At 43.8% G+C, this 23766-nt stretch overlaps 1 protein-coding gene across 1 annotated transcript in view; it reads left to right on the top strand.

The window, feature by feature from the left end:
- ZCWPW1 (zinc finger CW-type and PWWP domain containing 1) overlaps window positions 1-23766 on the top strand; it is a 645937-nt gene that overhangs the window by 422904 nt on the left and 199267 nt on the right. The window contains exon 9 of the mRNA XM_086945720.1: window positions 18879-18966. Coding sequence (XP_086801846.1) covers window positions 18879-18966 — 88 coding nt within the window. The remainder of the gene's footprint in view (window positions 1-18878; window positions 18967-23766) is intronic.

The following is a 23766-nucleotide window of genomic DNA, read 5'->3' as shown; positions in this document are numbered from 1 at the left end:
TTCTACCAAAGCCGTTTGTGATACCACAGTGAGATTTAAATGTGATTCTTATTTTTTTAATGCTTAGTGCTTTTGCGCATATGCACAGTTGTCCATTACGTCACCTGACCCTCAAAATGTTTTCTTCTCATTTTCTTTACGTAAGTTCGAAGTGTGAGCGAGCTTCAGTCCCTTTCTGTCCAGCCAGCTTATACCACTTTCTTTCCAGCTAAGCTGGTGGGAACCCCAGATTCTTTCCTACCAAAAGTGTTAACACTGTTTTACATCAAGAAGGCTCTTTCCCTTCTACAGTTCTGTCCTCTGCCTCATTCCTCAAAAGAAGAAGAGAAATTACATTGATTGTGCCAAAGGAGATCAGCCAGCTCTTTGTGAGGTTCCAGGGAAAATATGCGCAAGTCAGTGCAAAAACAGCCCATCTCCCGAAGGATTGTCCTCTGAATAAATATCTACTACCCCCGTTTAAGAAGCAGCTTCCAAAAGTCTCACAAGATCATTCCATAAGAGTGAGAGCTTCTACCACTACCACAGCAATGGCACCTGGAATGCCTGTCTTGGACATTTGTCTGGTAGCGACATGGGTGTTGATGCACATATTAACTAAGTACTCCGTCCGTCGAGATGGACATTATGTCTACTTCTTCCTGCAGAACCTTTTGGTCTGAGCCAGTTCACAGAACCACCGTCTATAGAGGTACTGCTTTGGTATCTATTCACAGGGCAAGGATTCTGCAGTGAGAACTATCCATCAGAAAAGCATGTTTCTTACCTTCAGCAATGCTCATTTTGGAGGATACTCTGCCTGACTGCAAATTCTTCACCAACCCGCACATCTTCCCGTTCTGTAAACTGACTCCTTTCCATCTAAAACAAGCATTTACAATGCAATGGTCTCAGCATTATTAAAGGTAGAGCTATTGGTATTGCTCATGACATTTTTTTTTAAATCATAAATAAATGTCATTGTCATTTACATTGCCAATAGCTTAATCGCTCGCAACTGTATGACCTATTGCATTTACACCCACACAGAGCCGCACACACAAAGCCACCCACACACACATACAGAGCCACCACACACAGAGCCCCACACACACAGAGCCCCACACACACAGAGCCCTACACACACGGAGCCCTACACACACGGAGCCCCACACACACACACAGCCATACACACACAGAGAGCCACACACACACCCAGAGCCACACACACACACTCAGAGCCACACACACCCAGAGCCACACACACACCAAGAGCCACACACACACCAAGAGCCACACACACACACACCCAGCGCCACATACACACACCCAGCGCCACATACACACCCTGAGCCACATACACATCCAGAGCCACACACACACAGGTGAGCAAGCACAGCGAGGGGGCAGGAGAGCAAGCACAGTCAGGGGGACAGGAGAACAAGCACAGCAAGGGGGCAGGAGAACAAGCACAGCCAGGGGGCAGGGAAGCAAGCACAGCCAGGGGGCAGGGAAGCAAGCACAGCCAGGGGGCAGGGAAGCAAGAACAGCCAGGGGGCATGGAAGCAAGCACAGCCAGGGGGCAAGGAAGCAAGCACAGCCAGGGGCATGGAAGCAAGCACAGCCAGGGGGCAGGGGAGCAAGCACAGCCAGGGGGCAGGGGAGCAAGCACAGCCAGGGGGCAGGGAAGCAAGCACAACCAGGGTGCAGGGGAGCAAGCACAGCGTATGGAGCAAGACTTTTTAGACTTCATCTCTAGCAAGATAGAACATAAATTGGTTCAGCCATTGCTTCCGGCCACCTCTCCTTTATTTTCAGTGGTGGTTTAGGAGGCTTGTCAAGTAGTGCCCTTTACAGGTGAGATACTTTCTCCCCCGATCCCGCACCCCAGAGCTAAAAGTGCCCCCAGTTTCTGCAAGTGTCGGGTTTCCTCCGGAAAGCCGGGCTATATTTCGCAGGCTGTGGCAGAAATGTTTGCTCACAGAGGTACCGCCCCTGCTCCAAGTTTTCCATTGCTTCCTACCTCGCAATGACATGTCCGTCTGTGTGCAGTTCTCCCAGGGCGACACAGCCTCCCCTCTTCCACGTCTCCACAGATGGGTCAGCAGCAGTTTTCACGAACACTGGAGCACCCTAATAGGCATGTACGGAGTATATTGGTAAAAAGAGGGGGATGTTAATTATTACAGGTTCTCAGACGGAGCTAAACCAATAACGGGAAAATTATACTATGAGAGAGAAAAACTATTGGATGCGGTGCCACAGGTGAGGGGAAACACCTAAACCCCCAAATTGGGACCAGAAGGTCCGACCAATTATATACAACACGTCCTATGCACACGCAAATAAGTAAAGAACAGTACAACACAGGTTCTGTTAATCATGAACGAAGACAATGGTGTTCTTATTTGCAATATTTGGTTTTAATGTTGTATTTCTGAGCAAGGATCGGATTATATGGCGCCCTCTTTAACATCCTTTTCACTGCCCGTTCCCAGTCTGCATGTATGCGTCACCACATACGGGGTCTCGGCCGGCATCCAGCACTCTCCATCAACAACATGGGGAGCCCCTCAGCAACGGCACGAAATTACATCGAGCTGAAGATTGTGGCCTATTCCAGCGGTGAATCCGGGGCCTCGAGTATCTGCAAGGCCAGGCTGCAGTGCAACAACATTGGCTGAGTGACCCAGGCAGGGTCCGGTCATTCGTAGTGGAGGCTTCTTTTGTGCCCAAATTTGGGGGCAATTGTTTTCTTTGCTCAGCATTGATGGAGAGGTGACCTTGCTTGCTACTGACTGTGGGTGGGGGTCCCCGCCCCGCGGACCCGGTGTTGGTTCCCACCGGGTTTCGGCGGGTCGGGACCCCGGCCTGCGGCGTTAAACCGGGTGAACGCGGCTGTAGAGAACGACGTGTCACCGTCCACACTTGCCCTTTCGTGATCCTGTTTGCTCCCCCCGGAGATGCCAGATTCACCCGGGGGGTGCTTGTGATTTTTATCGGGCGTGAGACTATGGATCGAACGGTGTCTGAGCTGTCGCTGAGGTCAATATTGGCAGAACTTTGGGCGTTTCACTCACAAGTGGATGTTTTATTGACTAAAATGGATGCGAGCCTATCTGGGATGCTATTTGTGGTACCGGACCCTGCCCCACTGTTGGAACAGCAATCTGCAGCCGTTCAAGCCGCGGCCATTTTGACTCTGTGCGAGGACCCCGTGGGGGAGCGAGTATTGGAACCATCGGATGGTGCCCTAGAAGATGGTGTCCCCGAGGTCGTGAGTGTACCACCGCACTTTCCTTCACTATTGACTTTGGAGGTATCGAATGGCGTTCCCCCCGGAGACTTGTGTTGTAGACTCTTCTCTCATCTTGTGGTCGTCTCCTCCCTTTTCGGAGATGTTACGACCCCGGTGCAGGAAACTTCGGGTCTGTCCAGCTAGGAGAGGGAGACTTTCTGTGCCTGAAGTTCTCGTGGACTTGCTAGCTACAAGTGGTAACGGATTGACTCTCGATGACTTCCTTCTCCTCTATGACTCGTTTGTGTGCTTTTGGGTCTGGCTGGGGAGGGTTCGTGTGCTGGTTCGAAAGGGTCAAGGATAAGATCAATTAAATCGGGACGGTTTGGAATGGCTATTTTGAACGTTCGATCTGCAATTGTTTGATTTAAGAGGCTGGGCGGTGTATCACGTGCCCCCTAATTTCTTTTATAAGGGTCGCTCTACATCCGTCTTATTGCGATAGGGGATGTCTGTTTCTGGCGGGGGGACTAAGGGTCTGGGAGCACATACGAATAGGCCCTCCTCCATGCTTCTTTTTCCTTCCTTTAGGGTTTTAGTTACTTGTGGCGACAGGCACGCTGCTAGTGGGGTTAGGCCATAGCCATCGGCAGGGGTGCAGGGTGGGGGTTGGAGGGGGTTTTTTATTTTGCCTTTTTTATTTTCTATGGCCTTTTTCTCCTTTCCCTTTCTTTCCTTTAGGATCAGTATGGTTTGTGATTTATTCTGATATCACTGTGCTCTGGAATTTAGTGCCCATGCTTCTTACGTTAGTCGGACTTCCGGGTGGGCAGGCCCTGAGAACTGGCGCTCACGAAAATGTATATCGTATTGCTGTTTACTCTGATTCATAAGTATTGGCGCCAGAGTCCCACATATGGCTGTTTCTAGATGTATATGCTGTTTCTTGGCCTGTCCCCCATATCCTCCTGTTTGATTTTATGACACCTGATCCGTTTATTTAGATATTATAAAATAAAACCTCTATTATATCCTGTGACTTATTCACGCGTTCTCATACAAGTTCTATCCTGAATCGCTGCCGGACCTCAGGGTTGTCGGCTGATGAGCTGTGTTGTACCGCAATATAATGGGTTCTAATTATGTTTAGCGGCCGGCCCCTGCGGTTGTAGGCCCATACGTGTATTTTATGAATGCTCCAATAAAGGTTTTTCACAAAAAAAAGATTGTTTGGCTGTTTTACAGGACCTAAATGCAGTAAGAACGAAACAAAGCAATGTGTTCCTAAAGCCAACCACCTCTGGGGAAAAAACAACCGTCCCAGTAAGGCCTGTCTGGATCCCAAAGCTTGGCGATCTAGTCATAGAAATGTTTGCAGACATTAAGGAATTTGGGCCTTCTTACAGACAATCAGTACCTGCCCTAGCAATCCACGGATCAAGAACAGTTTTTCTGCCCCCCCGCACCCACCCCTTGCTGGTAAAAAGGAGAAAAGGTTTGTGTCCATCGACCTGATCAAACCACACTATGTTACTGATACTAAGCAGTAGGCCAAGTGGACTCCGACAATGTAGCAGACACACTCCTCTAGCTACAATCCAAGAGGTTCAAACTGAAAGACTCATCACCTTTGAAGATTCTACAGTGAGAAAAGAAGGACTAAGCAACAAAGCTATGGCCAAGTGGACTCCGACAATGTAGCAGACAAACTCCTCTAGCTACAATCCAAGAGGTTCAAACTGAAAGACTCATCACCTTTGAAGATTCTACAGTGAGAAAAGAAGGACTAAGCAACAAAGCTATGGAACTCGTTCCTCTTGGGGACCAATTAACAGCATCAAGTGGCTCCAGCGTTTTGAACAAATCCGGATGCAATCCCATTGACAGAACTGCCTCTGGCTATTTCATTAACTTTGATACGTTTTCTGAGTCCCCAGCGAACATGAAACAACGCCAGCTAAAAGAACATTCAAAGAACAAGCAACAGACTTTTTTCATCACCTGGAAAAGACTTATCTGGTTTCACCATGGAATGAACTATGGATTGTGTTGGGAATAATTTTTCTTCTACTTTGGTTAGCTCAGGTAATAACTCTGGGTATGCTGATAAATGGAAGATATGTCAAATGGACACAGCAAGTAAGCAAGTGAACTTACTTCTAAAGGCACACAAATCATCCCATCGTGAACAAAGAGACTTGTCAGCAGTGAACATCACAGCCGTACCTATACCTGATGGTATAGCTTGGGACAAAACAGAATATGAATTTTTTGGGCCGTCGGAGATGTTGAAGATTCCACACTTTTTCAAGATTTCATTAATTAACGTTGTTACAACTAGTACCTTTTCTGATGATTGGGAATTTGAGACTGTTAATAATATGATGTCCGATCTAGGAATGTCTGCAGTATTCACAAATCATGAATATTTAGAGGGTTCATCAGACTATGAACAGATGTATTGTTATAACCATAATGGTCATCATTTTTTGCACAAATCTACAATACCTAGAAATGTATAAATGTATAACCAATGGGAACATTGTCCTACACCACCAAAGGGTAGCTCAAAAACCTTTGCGAATAAGTTTCCATACTTTTCAGGGTTCAATGTATCCAATGCAGAATCGTTTTACTTTAAAAATGTGAACAAAACAGAAACGAAAAGTATGCTAACAAATACGAAACAGATTTATTCTGCAGCCTTTTCTACCCAACTGTCTAGACAGGGTTTCGTCTTTTGGAAAGACAGCATTGAGACAAAAACTATCTGGGGTACAAAATATTGGCAAGTGCAGGGGGTAGAAGCTTTATTTAGAGCCTGAATCATCCCTGAGCAAATTATGTTTTTGAATGACACTGTCCAACAGATATCGAGCCTTGGGTTTGCCAAGATCAAATACATGAACAAACCGTCCATACCTACACCTAACACTTCAGAGGGGGAGGTTGACGTACATAATATTTTGCATCACAACAAAATAGATCCACATTGGAACAAATGGTTAATCTGGCCCACAGACACAAAAAACTGTCAAGATAGATTCCTGAACAAACCACAAGGGTTTAAAATCAATAGGCCAGACCCAAGATATGTTCAAAGACAGCATCCTGGAATTGTGACAACATACAGTGTAGGGAAACTCTGCCTTGATTGCCTACAGAAATCTACACATGAGGATGTAAAGCAACACTTATCTTTACTTAAAGATGGCGCAGACCTTATGAAATTCTTGTTAGGACCAAGGAAACCACGTCAAAAACGTTTCATATATGCCAGTATATATGCTGCATAAAACGAAATATGGAAGATTACGCAAGCAGAGACTGCAGAACGTATACGAGAAATTGATCGTATTAATTTAGCGAAATCTCTCTCTGTAGTAGACAATGGGTTAACAACTCTGTCGTCCAGGATATATTCATTGGACAGCATTGTGTCTTCTGCCATAGACATCATGGAACAAGATGTGGTCATCTTGCAACATGGTCAGTCTCAGTTACGTTTTATCATGATATTAGGCTGGACGTTACAAAACCTGCGTTCAGGCTATGTGCCTTGGTGTTTAATCAATACTACGTCACTGTTTTCAGACTTCAATCTCACTGATAAACAGATCAAACTGTCACAAAGGGGAGCAGAGTATTTGGTGCTGAGCATTGAAAAACTGGAAAGATTACCGTTCACGGTAGCAGAGAAACCTGCTACTGAATGGATTATACATGGAACAATTACTCTGCCGGTTACAATTTTTCATTTTCATTTTTGCCTAAAACACATACCAGCAGGCAAATATGAAAGGTTGGGTAAAGAATACATCAAGACAACCGGGGATTTACCATACACACACAGATGTTGGAGTGGGGGACGTGAAGTGTTTCTTAGCGGTTCAAACTGCGAAAACACACTAAGCAGTTCTCTCCTTTGTCAGGGTATTAATTTACACGGAGTCTGCGATGGTTCCACTAACAACTTTTCCTGTCACCTGCAAGGTTCACCAGCTGCAGTGATTGATCCAATTTTAGGACAACTTTCAAATGGAAGTTACCTCATGTTGAACGATCGCAGCTGCTCTGGCATGTTGCCAGGTATTCCATATCTAGTAACCGTGTCATCCAGGGTCACTTGCTGTATACAAGTCGGTCAGGGAGTCGCCTCTATGGCCTTCACTGAACCTCTCTTCTATACGAATCGATATTCTAAGCAAAATGAAAGGCATTCTTTTACAAAGAAAACTGTGCCACTGACCTCGGCCAAAGAAACCTATGATCTACAAATCGCAAGGACTTCTGCCGAGATACATACCCTTTTGAATACAAACTGCCCTATACATTTCTCAGAAATGTTAAGTCGTATCTTAAACATGTCTGATACAAGCGGTATTGTACATGTATTTAAGACCGTGTTTTCCAGACTTAGCACCTTTTCAAGCAGTCCTCGGAATTATACCAAACTTCGTGCACTCTGTGTTTGGCGGACTGCCCCTCCTTTTGGGACTCGTTGCAGAGATACTCTTTTTGCTCCTACTGCTACGATATGGCAAGCCAAATCACCAGCAACACCCGGTTCTCTATGGAGACAATTCTATTGGTGATGAAGTGTCATGAACGCATCGTCCACATTTTGGGTTTACCTTGTCTACGAGAATTAAATACCACATGGTTTCTGTCATTCAGACCAATCTGGTAAGATTGCATCCTACCTGTTCTACGCTGCCTGCTTTGCAGTGAAGAATGCGTGCTAGACATCTGTCTAACACGGCCTATGCTCTGTGTTGCCCCCAGTGGCTTACAATCCTGATGACGCATTCATTGAGATCTCACAGACACAAATTGCACTTGCTGAGGTACGAGAAGAAACAACAGGCACGCAGGTAACATCCGATTTGAACATTGCTGATGCGATCAATGCTGAAGGCACTAGTTCACATCTATGTGCGGTTAATCTTGTAAACGAGGTACTCCAACTTTCACCTACAATATTAGATGGCCTTTTGTCTACAGAAATAAAAGATTTCATGTTTTCTCCAAGCCAAAACACTGACTTTTGATTATGGCACACAGTGTACTGAGAGATTATGAATTTGTCCTTCATTTTTAAAAAACAAGGTTCTAACTTGGGAACTTTTTCTCATGATTACTTTTTTTTCCAAATCTGTATTTTTCATTTTATGGCACAAGTAATCTGCTTATAGTAGAACTATTCATAGAGAAGAAGAATTCTTCGAATACTTCCAGAGACAATATATGACCTTGTCCATAAACAACCAGTTTTATGTAATCTGACATGAAATGGCTCAGCCTTTTTTTCTTCTGTATTTACAAGCCATTTCATAAATGTGTGTATTTTCATGATTCATTCAGTTAGCATCCAAATGTCAAATATATGCTTCGAATGAAACATTGCTTTGAATATGTATATGAATATGAGGGGAGAGGTGTGGCGCCGCGGCCAGGGTGACTCACTCTGGAATCTGGGAATCACGGTTCGATCCCCCGGGCCGGCGGCAGATTAGCCCAGCACCATGTGACTCTGGGCAATAGCTTGCTTAATCTTCCCGTTGGCCCCTAGCGCCTAGAGACCCTAACGGGTGATGGTTCATGCTTTACAAATGTGGATTATTATTTTTAGGAACAGCACCATTGCATTTATGCATCGCAACAGTTTAATGCATTTTTAGAAATGTATTTTAGACTTATGTGTAGCACTTCGTGTGTAGATATATTTTAGATATGTTATCATGTTTAGGATTTAGTAATGTCGTTCATACAAAAGTAGAGTGGGTGTTGTGTGTCAATTTAGATACCGTATATAGATTTCCCAATATATGCCCTGCTATATGTACAATTGACATTGCCCTTATTTAGGCATAGAAATCCAGCCCTTATTTAGGCATTGCTCATGCTAACCAAATACAGGCATGGTCAACTACATCCAATCCTCTTGGTCACAACAAGTTCTTGGAAAACCAGACTTCTAAGCTTTAGGGACTTCCCCTTGCCTGGATATTGATTTCTCCAAGAACTCATTTATTATGCATGAACATCTATTCCTTAGGGGTTTATTCATGATGTTCTTATGCCAGACTTGTAGATCAATACTGGCATTCCTAAACACCTTCAAGGTATAAATATACCTTCACTTCATAGCGCAAGGCACGGTTCAGTGCGATTCGGCTACCCACTTGCACGACGCGGCTCGCCACAGCAAGCCCCGAAGCAAGTCAACTTCCCAACTGACGCACTGACCAGACGCTGTCATTCTCCTTGCAGAGAATCCTGCTCCAGTGTTTCTGGCTCCCCTTGCGAGGTGTTAGAGATCGAGTTCCGGGAAAGAGATACCAACCTCTCTCATTCTAAGGTATGGAGCTGATTAGACCCTAGAGAAACCTTTGGCAATTCTTGGCACAAGTAAACTAAACTATAGCTAAAACAGCACCTACTTCTTCCCTCGTACTTCACTTAAGTTAGATACACTGGGGTAGGATTATTTTAGAAGCACCAGTTGAGGATTTTAGCCTGTGTTATTTATGTATGTATTTTTATATGTCATAGCTACAGACCATGCTATTGCAGAATTATTTTATATTACTGTTAACGCTGTACGTATTCTATTTCGCATTCTATCTTACGATTGTAACAGTTCATATCTCTTGCATGAGAAATCAGACTGTTCAGTAAACCCTTTTATTGAAACGCTTGTCTCTCTATTTCTATGCAACTCTGTAGAAACGAAGCATGCACGATTGACTGAGTGAAATAGTTATCTATTGTTTTCACGACTCTGAAGATATTGTTCCGACTCTAAGGAAAACAAAGTTGTCATGTTTATGTGGTTGTCAGAGACTAATCCCTTCTTGTTTATTCGAGAAGTTTCTAGTGACCTCTGAGTTAGCTGGCACACACACAAATAAGTTTAATTTACTCGATAGAGACATACTGACCTCGGTCCTATGTCAAATCTATAATGTATGTTATTCCAATGCGCAGAGCCTATCAGGGATATAGGAACTACAGTACATCACCAGGGGCATGGCTTCAACTGCAGCCCTTTATGTTGGGGTGACTTTGAAGGACATGAACGGGTATACATTCACGAAGCACTACTGCCAAAATGTGGACGCAGAAGCTGGTGCAGCAGTGTAACAAGCAGCTCTAAGAAACCTGTTTCATTAAAGGTGAGCCTGCTTTGTTATATTACATCATGTGTACTGCTTGCTATTCTTATTCAAGCATGTGATTATATAAAAGTTTCAATGTTGGATAAGAAATGATTTACTTACCTATAAGTTCAGTTCTCCAACATTGATATCTTTTACATATTCACATGGGATCCTCCCTCGTCCCCGGTCAGAGGCTCATTTTATTTTATTCTCACACGTGTGCATTGAAATCTAAGCTATGATGGCCTTTACGGTGATAGGAGTGCTTTAGATTCCACCTCATTGGCAGAAGTTTGGCTTCTTTCAAATAAAGTGGATGTGCTACTTAAGATACTTTGTTGTTTCAGGCCTATGGCTTGTTTGCCTTGTTTATTTTATGCTGTATATTTGTACACTGTTAACCGCTATATTAATGTACCAGGGATTCACAGGCTGACAATAGGGAATGATTCAAGCATGTGAATATATAAAAAATATCAATGTTGGAGAACTGGAGTTACAGGTAATGAACTAATTTCTTCTCACCCATGGTACTTACACACTCTAGATTGACGCTAGGTTTAAACCATCTTCTTGGCAATCAACTACTGAAGAGGGGGATAATGTAACAATGTGATTTGGTGTTGAACTTCTTATCTTCTGATTAGATGATGACATTTTAAAGAATTGATATTGACACACTGATTGTTCAAATAGTAAGTGGTTGTGATACATTATACAGTTGTTTTTTAAAATGCATCGGATTACTTCCATCACATTGTACTACATTTGAGTGTGCTAGGAAATTTTATTGTGATTCTATATCGGTGACATGCTGCTTTGTAGAAGAACATTTGGTTTTTTGACAAAATCTACGACTTTGTATAACAGCCAAGATAGTTGTGTTGCTTCTTGTGCTCTTTGAAGGACAGGGGCCTGACTGAGACTTGTGTGACATTTTACTTTTATTCGCATATGGGTGAAACGGTCTGCATGAGTGGCATCTCTCATATATCACACCCACCCGATTTTTATTGTAATACATTGATTTAGGGTGCTGGGTATTGCATATCTAAATAATGTAACCTTCATTTCGGAATTTTACCAAGAGATATAATCATATTTCTGCATGCCACTAGCAGCTTAAGCGCAATAGCCGCTTCCATGAGCTCTATAGTCACAGTTGACTTCTCTGTTTCTCATACCCCCCCCCCCCCCCCCCCCCCCCCCCCCACACACACACACACACACACACACACACATATAGTGCTGCTTTGTGGTTTTGTACTAGATTTTCCATAGTACAGCTCTTCATATTATGGATCACCTTTAATTCCTTCACCATCCTTATTGTAGGGACAATCGCATTGATTCTGCCCAGGATGTCATTCCAAAGGGTTGCTTTCTTGTTTAGAGGATACATAATGCTTTTATTTTTGATTTAGTCGCCATACCAATGAGGATTCCAGCTCCCCTACCACAGTGAATTTTATCTTTCTTTTTTACCCTTTAGTGTCCTGAGTTCATTGGTACTTTTCCTACCCCAGCCTCCCATAATCTGCCAGTTGTGGCTATTTGGACGTTCTCCAGTATTGAATGTTTCATAGATTCACATGCTTGTATCTTCCCCGCCGTCATGGTGGGAGTCTCACGGTAACATAATGAGTATAGCAGTGTCATAGAGTAAAACACTGCCTAGAAAATCCCATGTGGGACCATAATATTTGGTTGCAACACCTTCTCATTATTTGGTCCAAAACTTAGCCAATCAGCTGCCAGACCTGACATCACACTCCCCAGCAGGTCCATCATACCTCAGTTTTCCAACCGCCTTCGTGTGAAGAAGATCCTCCCTGAGCTCTGCTCAGTTTATTTCCTGTGAACTTTTCGCCTTGCTCAACTGAAAGAGTTTCTTGCTTCTGGGTTGAGGTACTGTTTTTTCCCTTAAATACAATGGCTGAAAGCTCTAAAAAGAGGCTTTTCAGGCCCTGCAGATCCTGTGGAAAACCTATGCTTTACTCTGAGGATCCACATAAGGACTGTTTATACTGTCTCCACCCTAAACATGTCCCTAATGACTGCAAGCATTGTAGGACCTTTTCGGCTAAAACCTTGAGGGACAGGGAGGCACGTTTAATATTGTGGCTTCAAAAGAAGAAGTCCAATACTGATTTGGACTCTGAAGAAGAGATTAATCCTCAGACTCCCAAGAAAAGAAAGTCTTCTGTCCCTGAGGAGAAATTGGTTGCTAAAAAGCAAAAAAACAAAGAAAAAGAGGCTTCTTCATCTTCTTTGCCTCAAACACCATTGAAAACATCCGCTGTTTCAAGGGAGGTCTCATCTGCTCCCTCATCCAAGGTAGGAGAATCTTCAACTGTAATTCCTGACAAAATGACGACGACGATGACAGCTTAGTCGACGATTAGGACGACACCGTCGACGAAAGGTTCAACGTCTCAATCTCGTTGACTGGAAGATCAGCTTTGACGCCGTCGACGGAAGGTTCAACGTCGATATCGTCGACAGGAAGATCAGCTTCGACGCTGTTGACGACTGCGCCGTTGATGGCAACCTTGTCGATGCCGTCTTTGATGACAGCATGGACGTCGACAACATCGTCGACGATAATCAAAATTTCGTCGACGGGAGACTCGTCGACGACACATTTCAAGTCTCCAAAGTCAAAAACCTCCATTACTTTAAAGTCCTTCCACCCGTCGACGACAAAAAAATCTTCTGACTTTACCAATTGGACCAAGGTTTCTCCGTTGCCACCTTCCACTCTATTGGAAATGCAGTCAGAGGATGAGGATTCTGGAGTAGCTTATAGTCCATCCCAGCTACAGATAAAAAGTCAAGACTCTGATGAGGAGATGTACCAGGAGGTACAGGAAGACTTCTCTTTCCAAGATCGTCCAGTGCCAGAGAAAAGATATGAATCTTTTCAGCAGTCTTACGACTATGAAGTAGAAGAGGAGGTTCAACAAGAGGTGAGAAAGGAAACTGTCTCTATGCCAATCTCCCTAGTAACGGACCTTCGCCGTATGATAAATGACTACTATCGCTGTTTCCCAAAAACAAATACTGTCACCTCAAAATCTGTTTCAAGTCCTGCTCAGGTTCAGAAGGCTAGGCCTCCACCTCTGTCTACGCCTCCCACGCAAATACGCTCTCCTCCTGTAGTTACAATCAGAGATGATCTGGTTGAAAGTGACGGAGATCAGCCAGAGGAAGGTGAACTCATTCAAGATAGCCCGGTTCGGACTGAATGGGATGAATATGTTATCCCTACTACGCCATCTCCATCGCCGTCGCCAGCCACTTCTCCTCCTCAAGATATTGGAGGATTCCACGATATAATGGAAAAGGACTCAAAGCGATTTAACCTTCCGCTTCCAGTCAAGGAGGCAGAATGTTTCCTTTACGACTTCAATACCCATTATAGACTTTATCTGGGAAGAAGGGTTGAAATTGATGACAAATCCTGTATCCGTTGCTGCCTCTGTGCCGAGATTACAAAAAAAAAAAAGTACAGAGCACCTGAGTCTTCTCCGGCGTGTTTAATTGGGCATCCACGCCCGGAATCTGTAGTAAAGCAGGCAGTGCAACACAACTCAAAAAATCCTGTATGCACAATGGCAGTGTCTCCGGACAAGGAAGGAAGACTCATGGATGGAGCGGGAAAACGCTTTGCAGTGCTAGCGGCAGCAGCAATTAGGGCTGCGAATGCCTTAGCTCTACTTAGTAGATACAATCGGCAGATGTGGTCTGACATAGCTCCTTTATTGTCTTACTTGCCAGAAGATAAAAAAGAGGAAGCATCCACTATCATTCAGGAGGCTCCAGAGCGGCTTTGGAGTCTATCGATATAGCCATGGATATGTCGTTGCTTGCATTTTGTCAGATGGCAGCGGCTATAGCGCTGCAAAGACAGGGTTGGCTTAAGGCTACTTCGTTCAGACCTGAAGTGCAAACTAAGATAATCGCATGCCGTTTGACTGAGAAAATCTGTTTGGTAAGCATATCGATGAGGCCCTTCAAGGCATCAAAGCCGACACTGACACGGCACAGGCACTAGGATCTTTGCAACAGGGAAAGTTTCAAACCTTTCGTAGAAGAGGATCAAGAGGGCAATATACCCAGAGACCGGCATACCAATCTGGCAGATATCAGCCTTACAATCAAGAGGGATATCGCCAGTTTTCAAGTGGTCAGCAATTTCATTCCTCAAGTTCCTCATACAAGCAACAGACAAGAGGAAAGCCATCGGCAAGAGGCAAGACTCAGCAATTTAATAAAAGACAGTGACTCCAACAGTGCGCCCACCACCTGTCCAAACTCCCAACGACCATTATCTGGCTTTATTTTACCAAGCATGGAAGTCCATTACAATGGACAAATGGGTCTTGGACGTAATCCATCAGGGCCATACCCTGGAATTTATACAGAAGCCTCCACATCAACCCCCTATCCTCCGAAAGCAGCGCCCCCTGCCCGCTTTCAAAATGGAAATGTTATCTCTCTTGCAAAAGGAGGCAATAGAGGAAGTGCCTCGTCATCAACAAGGGAAAGGCTTTTATTTGCACTTTCTAATAATGAAGAAGCTTACAGGGAAATGGAGGATGGTAATAGACCTAAGAAGTTTGAACAAATTCATCAAAAATATTTCATTTCGCATGTTATCCCTTCAAGAAATATTGCTACTTCTTTACCGAGGGGACTACCAAGCATCCCTGGACCTCTTAGATGCTTATTTTCATATTCCAATCCACATAAAACACATTAAGTGTTTTCGCTTTATGGTGGCGGGGCGCCACTACCAGTTCAAAGTGTTGCCATTCGGTCTGAAGTCAGCTCCAAGGGTTTTCACAAAGTGAATGGCGCCAGTGGCAGCTCACTTAAGACTTCAAGGTCTTCAGGTTTTCCCGTACCTGGACGACTGGCTCATAAAAGGCGCTTCATTTCAGGAAACACAGCTCTCTCTGCTGCGTTGCATGGATCTCTTCAGTCGTCTCGGTTTGAAAGTCAACATGGAAAAGTCATGTTTTCGCCCATCTCAGTCTCCTCAGTTTCTAGGAACTATGCTTTGCACAAAAGAGGCGAAAGCTTACCCTTTGGAAGAAAGGGTTCAAAAGATACTGAATCTGGCATCTCTTCTGTGAAAAAAGCAGTTCACTTCAGTGAGGTTCTACAAGTCATTGTTGGGAATAGTGTCTTCTTGTATCCCGTTGCTTCCCAATTGCAGACTACGCTGAGGCCTCTTCAAGAACTTCCGGACAGACAGTGGATCCGATCTCTAGGATCTTTCGAGGATCGAGTGTCCATCTCTCCTCAAATCAAAACCGCACTGTCATGGTGGACAATCAGAAAACACTTAACAAAAGGTCTGACATTCGAGCCTCAGCATTACAGTTATGTAATGATGACAGATGCATCGCTGCAGGGTTGGGGGACTCATCTTCAAGACTTGGAAATTCAAGGTCATTGGTCAGAAAAGGAATCGCATCCTCACATCAACCTGCTAGAGTTAAAGGCAGTATTCTTGGGGTTACAAGCTTTTCTACCCAGAATTAGAGGTTCCACGGTTCTAGTCAGGACCAACAGTACGACTACCATGTTTTACCTGCTAAAACAAGGGGGTACAAGGTCGAAATTTCTCTCAAGACAAGCGCAGGAGATTTGGAGGTGGTTACTTCTCCACAACATCTCACTGCAAGTGCAGCACATTCCGGGAGTGATCAACTCGAGGGCGGATGCTCTCAGCAGATCTCCAAGTGTCTCTCACGAATGTGGGTTACATCAAGATCACCTTCTCCAGGTCTTCCGCCTATTGGGGACCCCAACACTGGACCTTTTCGCGACAGTCCGCAACTCAAAATGCAAGCACTTTGCAAGCAGATTCCATCAGAGAGGATCATGGGGCAATGCCCTCCAAATGTGCTGGACAGAAATGTTCGCATATGCATTTCCCCCATTCCCTCTAATTTCAAAACTGTTCCAGAAAATGAAATCAGAGCCATGCCACTTGATTCTCATAGCTCAAGCTTGGCCGAGATAAGCGTGGTTCTCCGATCTCCTCAAGCTGTCAGTTGCAGCCAGGATTCAGTTCCCACTCTCTCAGAATCTGATTTCCATGAACAAAGGCCAAATTCTTCATCCAAACTTGAAATCGCTCAATTTATTGGCATGGAACGTCATGAGCATGAGTTTCAATCTTTGAATATTTCTCAAGAATGCAGAGAAATTCTTTCCAAATCACGGGCGATCTCTACGAACAGGACCTATACGGCTAAATGGAGAAGGTTTTGTCAATGGTGCGCTTCTCAAAATCTTCATCCTTTTAATATTTCTTCAGGACAAATCCTGCCTTGTCTTCTGCATCTCGCCAGAGCGAAGGTTTCTCATGCTTCTATAAAGCTGCATCTGGCCAGAGCGAAGGTTTCTCATGCTTCTATAAAGGTGCATTTAGCAGCTATCTCAAGATATAGAAGACATCCTGACCGTCCACCTCTCTGGTCTCAGAGTGTAATAAAGGAATTTCTCAAAGGGCTTTTTCAGAACATTTCCTGCAGTTCACCGTCCAACAGTTTCCTGGCAGCTTAACACGGTTCTAGCACAACTCATGAAGTCTCCTTTTGAGCCCATACATAAAACGGATTTACAATTTCTCTCATGGAAAACAGCCTTGCTTTTAGCTCTCACTTCAGCAAGGAGAGTAAGCAAAATTCAGGCTTTCCCGATTTCTGAGCCTTTTCTCCAATTTCGTCCTGAGAAGGTGGTCTTGAGGACAAATCCTAAATTCATCCCTAAGGTTCCATCAATATTTCATCTCAACGAACCTGTGATTCTCCCTAAATTTTTTAAGGATCCTTTGTCGCCTGCGGAACAATCTACACTCGCTAGACGTCAAACGATGTCTAAAGTTCTACATTGACAGGACGAAGTCGTTCAGACCTGCTTTTTGTAGCATTTTTTGGTCCAAAAAAAGAGTTGGCGCTTTCAAGAGCCAGTATTTAAAGATGGATTTCATCGGCTATCTCCCTGTGCCATGACAAAGCCGGTAATCCTCTCCGATCCAGAGTTTATGCACATTCCCCCAGAAAAATTGCCTCTTCTAGAGCCTATTTGCAGGGGTGTCACTGCCAGATATTTGCCGAGCAGCAACATGGAAGAATGTACACACGTTCACTAGACACTATTGTCTAGATACAGCATGGCGACATGATGAGGCAGTGGGACAGGCAGTTCTTAGCCATCTATTTCATTGAGGTATTGTCCAAGGTTTTACACATATATATATATATATATATATATATATATATATATATATATATAGAGAGAGAGAGAGAGAGAGAGAGAGAGAGAGAGAGAGAGAGAGAGAGAGAGAGAGAGAGAGAGAGAGAGAGAGAGAGAGAGAGAGAGAGAGAGAGAGAGAGAGAGAGAGAGAGAGAGAGAGATAGATAGATAGATATAGATATATTGATATATATGTGTGTGTATACTTTCCTTTCAACGTTATGCTTTTACTTTATTAGTATTCTGTTTGTTCAACAGATATGCTATGTGTACAATTTATAAAAAAAAAAAAAGAGGGAGCAGAGCCCACAGTCTGTGAGGTTCTATCCTGAGCAACGCATCTTCTATAAGTACTGCTCGCTAGTCTGATACAAGCATGTGAATCTATGAAAGATTCAATACTGGAAAAAAACGAGTTACTTACCTGTACACTATGGTTCTCCAGTATTATCTTTCATAGATTCACATGCGACCCTCCCACCTCCCCGTTACTCAGTTAGACCTCTTATCTCTGGATATATCCTTGGTTCTCACTCGGGCTGGAAATCTGAGGTATGATGGCTCTGCTGGGAAGTGTGATGTCAGGGCTGGCAGCTGATTGGCTGGGTTTTGGACCAAATAATGAGAAGGTTTGGCAACCAAATATTATGGCCCCCTATGGGATTTTCTAGGCAGTGTTTTACTCTATGATACTGCTATACTTATTATGTTACCGTGAGACTCCCACCATGACGACGGGGAAGATACAAGCATGTGAATCTATGAAAGATAATAGTGGAGAACCATAGTGTACAGGTAAGTAACTAGTTTTATGTGTTGCACATAAATTGCTCCACAGTATCTTCCAAACTATTTTTCTTTTTGTTTGCACTGTGCACTGTCGTGCAAAACAAATAAGGCACCATGCTGTTTTATCATATACGAAAGCAGTGTCGTCATTATGACATTGATGTAAGTACATTTTACTTTCCACAATGTTGTACTCTTTGCAGAAAGCAGCTCTGTTGATTTTCATGCAGTGGTGCTCGTAGATTAGAAAATTTGCAGCATGGTTTCTGAAACAGATCCTTATATAGTTACACATTCTGAGGCACATGTTTTGGGTAGAATCATAATTTAGAGTATGCGAAGAAAATATAGGCAGTGTACATTGAGGGGGGGTCTGTATGTAACTCTAGCCTTTGTTAAGTTGATAGTAATTCCTGTAATTGTTGTTTTTCCAGGAAAGAATCGCCAAGTTTGGTTTCTCAGGTCGCTACAGGCACCAGGACGAATCCCAGCAACCCGGGTTCACGGAAGAAGACTTTGATGGTACAGCATGCCGTCTTTTTGTTTGTTGCTTCCCTATATTCTTTTTTCATATCTTACTTAATCTTAGAGTTGAGCAAGCGAGAATTTCATGAGAATAGCTCAGTCAGGGGTCTGGCTTGGCTCTCAGAGCCCAAGTACAAGCCAAGCCTGCTGGAAAAAAAAACTGCAGCCAGCAAATGCCATAACATTCATAAAATGGAGCACAACCAGGAGAAAGTCGGCGGATGAATAGTTAGTGCACCTTTATCTCAGTCATCGCCCCTCCACCCCAAAGCCCCCTGCCAGCCACCAACCTCTATCCCCTCCCTCTTATTTCAGGTGTACCATTGGGAAGGTTGTCAAATGCATAATTCCAGCAGCTGTGAATATGCTACAGATGGTGGGAAAACCAAGAGAGGAGCTGGCATGTTACACCCTCTTTAAATTTCCTGCTGAGACAAATACACTGTTACCAGTATTTTTTTTATCTGCGAGTTAATTTAAGGAAAATCTAATTGTCCTGTTGAGCTCATCACTGACAGTTTTCACAATGTACAAACCTAAGAGGGTGTGGTTCAAGAGGGTATTTGAAAATACAAAGCTACCTCACATTGACACCAGCCTCCACGGGTTTTCACCTTTGCAATAGAATACTGCCCATCTGTCCATGTTTTAAGAGTATGCAAATGCCCAGTGGTATATTTAAAGAGAATTTCATATGAAGTCTGCATTTATTTGTAACATGATCTTTCTACTTTTAGGTACAGGGAGATGAAGTGATTTGCTCAGAATCAAAGGATGTTGGGCCGATGCAGACACTTGAACCTGGTTCATCACATCCAAATTCAGCACCTCTGCCTCACCCTCTTGTTGGTGTTTTTAGCGTTTTAACATAATGCTGGGTTTCACAGCATTTAAAAAACAACATTGTGTTTAAACCCTAAGAAACACCAGCACAGATGCATTGTCTGTTGGTCAGAGAAGCCAACAGACCGTGTGTCTGTGCATATGTTTTATAATCTTGATTTTCACAGCCATAGTTCCTTACTAAGCTGGTGGGGACGGAATTGTGCTGAGTCAGAGCCAGGTATCTGGCTTGAGCCAGGCCCGAGCCTGCAAGGGCTTGCCCACCTCTACTTAACACCTTGATAGGAGGAAAAACACTTCAAAACCTAGGGCCTTCAAAGAAGATCTATTACATTTGTATCCCATTTCTGTTAGTATCAGGAATTGAACATCCAGTCATTGAAATGTTACCAGAGCAAGTATAAAAGGCTTGCTGAAAAATAAGATCAAATATGTATCTACACACCGTGGGAAATGATTGGAGCTACAGCTTCATTTTATTTCAAATATATCATGGAACAAACAGAGCCAAAATGTGTTTTTACTTATCCTAGTTTTCTCACTGCCCAAGCAATGATAAAATAAAAAAGGTTCTACTCTGTAGGATCTTGATTATTAGTAATGAAGGAATAATATACCAGCGTGCATATTGGGATCCCAGAACACTAAATCAAAATAATAAGATTTACATTTGAAAAAAGTGAGATCTTCCATTCACGTACTGTAAGAAATGTAGTTTTTGGTTGAGGGGGGTGTGAGGCATTTTCGAACAACAGCCACAATCCTTGTCAGGGTAAACCACTATGTAACTACATTAACCTATGCCTAACCCTCTGGTAGCTTGGCACAAAAGCAGTCAGGTTTAACTCAAAGGCAATGTGTAAAGCAATAATGGAGCACTCAAATAGTAATAAAGTGAAAACACAACATAAGAAAAATCCCACAACAACTTAGAAAAATAGAGTGGAATTTGATATGTAATTGACACCAAAATGACAAACATCCGATCAGTAGAACAGTAATTATTAATTTTTCAAGTGAAAAATAGTGCCAAAAGGTACAAAGTGCCTACCATGGGAATCTGGTCGCACAAGACTGGGGCAAAATCTAAAGCTAAGGCTGATGGAGCGCAGTTCAGATAAACAGAGTGGATTAGGGCCCATCTTGGCTTGCCTGCGAACTAGTTTGAAGAAAAATCTCTGTGAAGGTAAAGTTCGGCGGAGTAAGGCAGCTGGCGGTGTCCGAAGAGGAGGCATTGTCATCGGGAAATCGCCGGACAACATCGAAGTGAAGATTTCTACATTCTGACTTAGCACCTTGGATGGATCAGCACGCTAGTAGGTCAACGTATCCTCTTGGTTCTCAGGGCACTTTTTGGCAGAACATTTTCCAAGTCCCAAGTTTTGGATTTGGATTATCTAGCCACCTTTAGCACTATTTCCAAGTGCTCAGAACTGGATTGGCACTTCTTGGAAGGTCAACATTTGCTCAGGCTGGGTCCAAGTTCATGTTCAAGGTGGTTGGAGCCTTTTCTGGCTCTGAGGCTCTGATCATGAGGCCAGCCTACTAGCCCTTGGAGTCACTCTGCAAGTCCTGGGTTCAATCAGTTCTCAGGCTGCAGGGCAGCCCTCTGAGGGAACAGGGCAGGCTTCAAGCAGCATGGATGTCCTCTTGGAGCAGCGAGGCAGTCCCGTGAAGTACACAGCAGGCCACAGGCTGTAGGGCAGTCTTGTAAGAGGTCTCCGCGGGTACAGATGTTAACTAAAGAGTGGGTCTGAGAGTCCTATTTTTATACCTGGTGCCAGCTGTGAAGTAAAAGAAACTTCTGGAGTTTTCCCCCCTCAGAAGTGTCTGGAATTTCCTGCCACCCTGCCCTGGTCCCAGTATGTCTGCAGTCACAAAAGGCTAGTGCGAAGTTCTTTGTGTGTGTGTGTGCTGAACCAGTCTTTTTGAGGTGCAGGTGGGGCTGTGCACAGCTTCGTCCCTCCATCGTGCCAGGATGAACCATCTTATCACTACCCAGACCCCCTATTGTGTGGCTGTTTGGGAGAAATATATGAAGTCCAACTGCACCCAGGAAACAGGCTACAGGAATCAAATGGTTAGGACAAGAAATTGTCAACCTCCTAAAATTGGTATCTTCAGAATTGTGGCTTAAAATCCGACTTTACCTTTAAAGAGAATTTTAAATTGCAATTCCTTAGAAGTGATATTCTACCTGTTCCCAAACAAAAGTTATCAAACCTGAGATGGGTTTAACAGGGGTACTTAATTGGGCGGCACAATGAGTGCTGCAGGCCCACTTGTGGCATGTAATTTACCCTCCTGGGTATATGGTGTACCACTTTACTAGGCACTTATAAGTGGCCGCCTTGAGGTCCGAGGTGAGTGCTCGTCTGCAATAACTGAACTAGTTAAGTGACAGTCGGGCCAAGTAAGCGGCCATGGGGAAACGTACTGGCCCACCACACGCGCACCCCTCTGTTACTCTTGACAGCATATTGAAGAGGGTGGTTAACATTGTGTCCAATGAGAGGAAGTTAACAGAGCGTAGCCTGTCACTGGGAAGTGATGGCTCTGCATCTGGAGGGGTATCAACCGATCCCGCCCCTACCACCGCACTTCGTGACCTCTTCGATATGGCAGTCGGCTCTAACAATGACTCGATCCCTAGTGGGAGTGTTCTCATCAATAGTCATAAGCACTGAATATTCCCACTCATGTTCTGCATTTGCTTTCATTTGCTATGCTGTTAAAGTTTCAATGCAGCCTGTGGGCTAACAATGCCTGTTTCTTTTCTTTGCAGGACTACTTTTCTGCTATTCATTAAAGGCAGTTCAAGAGTCTCTTAGGCTTCCTGTTTTGTTTATGCATGTGGCAAAGACAAGGTTTCATAGCATTGCTTAGCCTTTTTGTGTGTTTGTTTTTCTGGGAGGCTGCGTTGATTGGTTGAAAAATTATTATATGTCTATATATAGAGCTATATAAATATGTTTTCTTATATACTTTTTAATATATTTTCTGAGGTCCCCTCTCATCTTCGGGAATATTCAGTGCTTATGACTTTGATGAGGATACCCCTGGAAGATGACTAGGATTACAGGTAAGTAAGTTATGCTTACTGGGCATGACCTGCCTGAGACACAGCCAATTATGGGTGCCCCAGCAACCGCACTTGCCTTGGCCACCAAATGTAAAAGGATGGCAGGGAAGTCAGTTTGTACTAAAAGGAAACAGCCTCCACGCACCAGCACATCCCGCAGTAGCCTATCCTCCTGGATGCAGTCATTGAGTAGCGTCAGTCCTTCTGTACCACCCTTGAGTAGCAAGGCTAGTCACTCTTCTTATACCCAGACGGAAAACAAACCAGTCGCAACATATCTTGGAGAAGCCTTCATCGACACTGTATGCTCTCAAAAAAGCAACACAAAAACTTACACCCTTATGGAAACATTTGGATTACTTGGAAACCCTAATGAACAGACTCGGCCATCAGGAAGAGACTGTCCATTCTAACATTGACACCTTTGTGGGGGTCTATAATCTTTCATCTCATGTTTTATTCTTAGATAGCTCATCCCATACTGCCAGGTGCCCACCTGTTGACCCTTTTGTTCCTCTAAAACATGCATCCAACTAAGGGAGTGTCTCCTTCCCAATTCCAATACAGCGCCAAAGCCTTCTCTACCTAACACCGGTCCACAAACCTCGGCTTGGGTTGATTTACTTTTTCCCCCTGTTCTTACACTTAAACCCATTCTTAGATCTAATGGTGTCCCACCGAATTTTGGTCCATTTAGCAGCATTACACCTGACCTATTGAGTTGAATCCCTCTCAGGCCAAATACAGATGTGTTGGGACTGCCATTTGCAGCCTGCCCGTATGTTTTGGTGTTGGCAGGGGTACCTACCCTTAAAAAGGAGCAAAGGGAAACCTGAGATCAACTACATAACAAATATGTGTATGGTTGTCTA

Source organism: Lissotriton vulgaris, chromosome 12, assembly GCF_964263255.1.
Source record: "Lissotriton vulgaris chromosome 12, aLisVul1.2, whole genome shotgun sequence".
NCBI lineage: Eukaryota > Metazoa > Chordata > Amphibia > Caudata > Salamandridae > Lissotriton > Lissotriton vulgaris.
The sequence above is the reverse complement of the archived record's forward strand: the minus strand, read 5'-3'. Positions and strand labels throughout refer to the sequence as shown.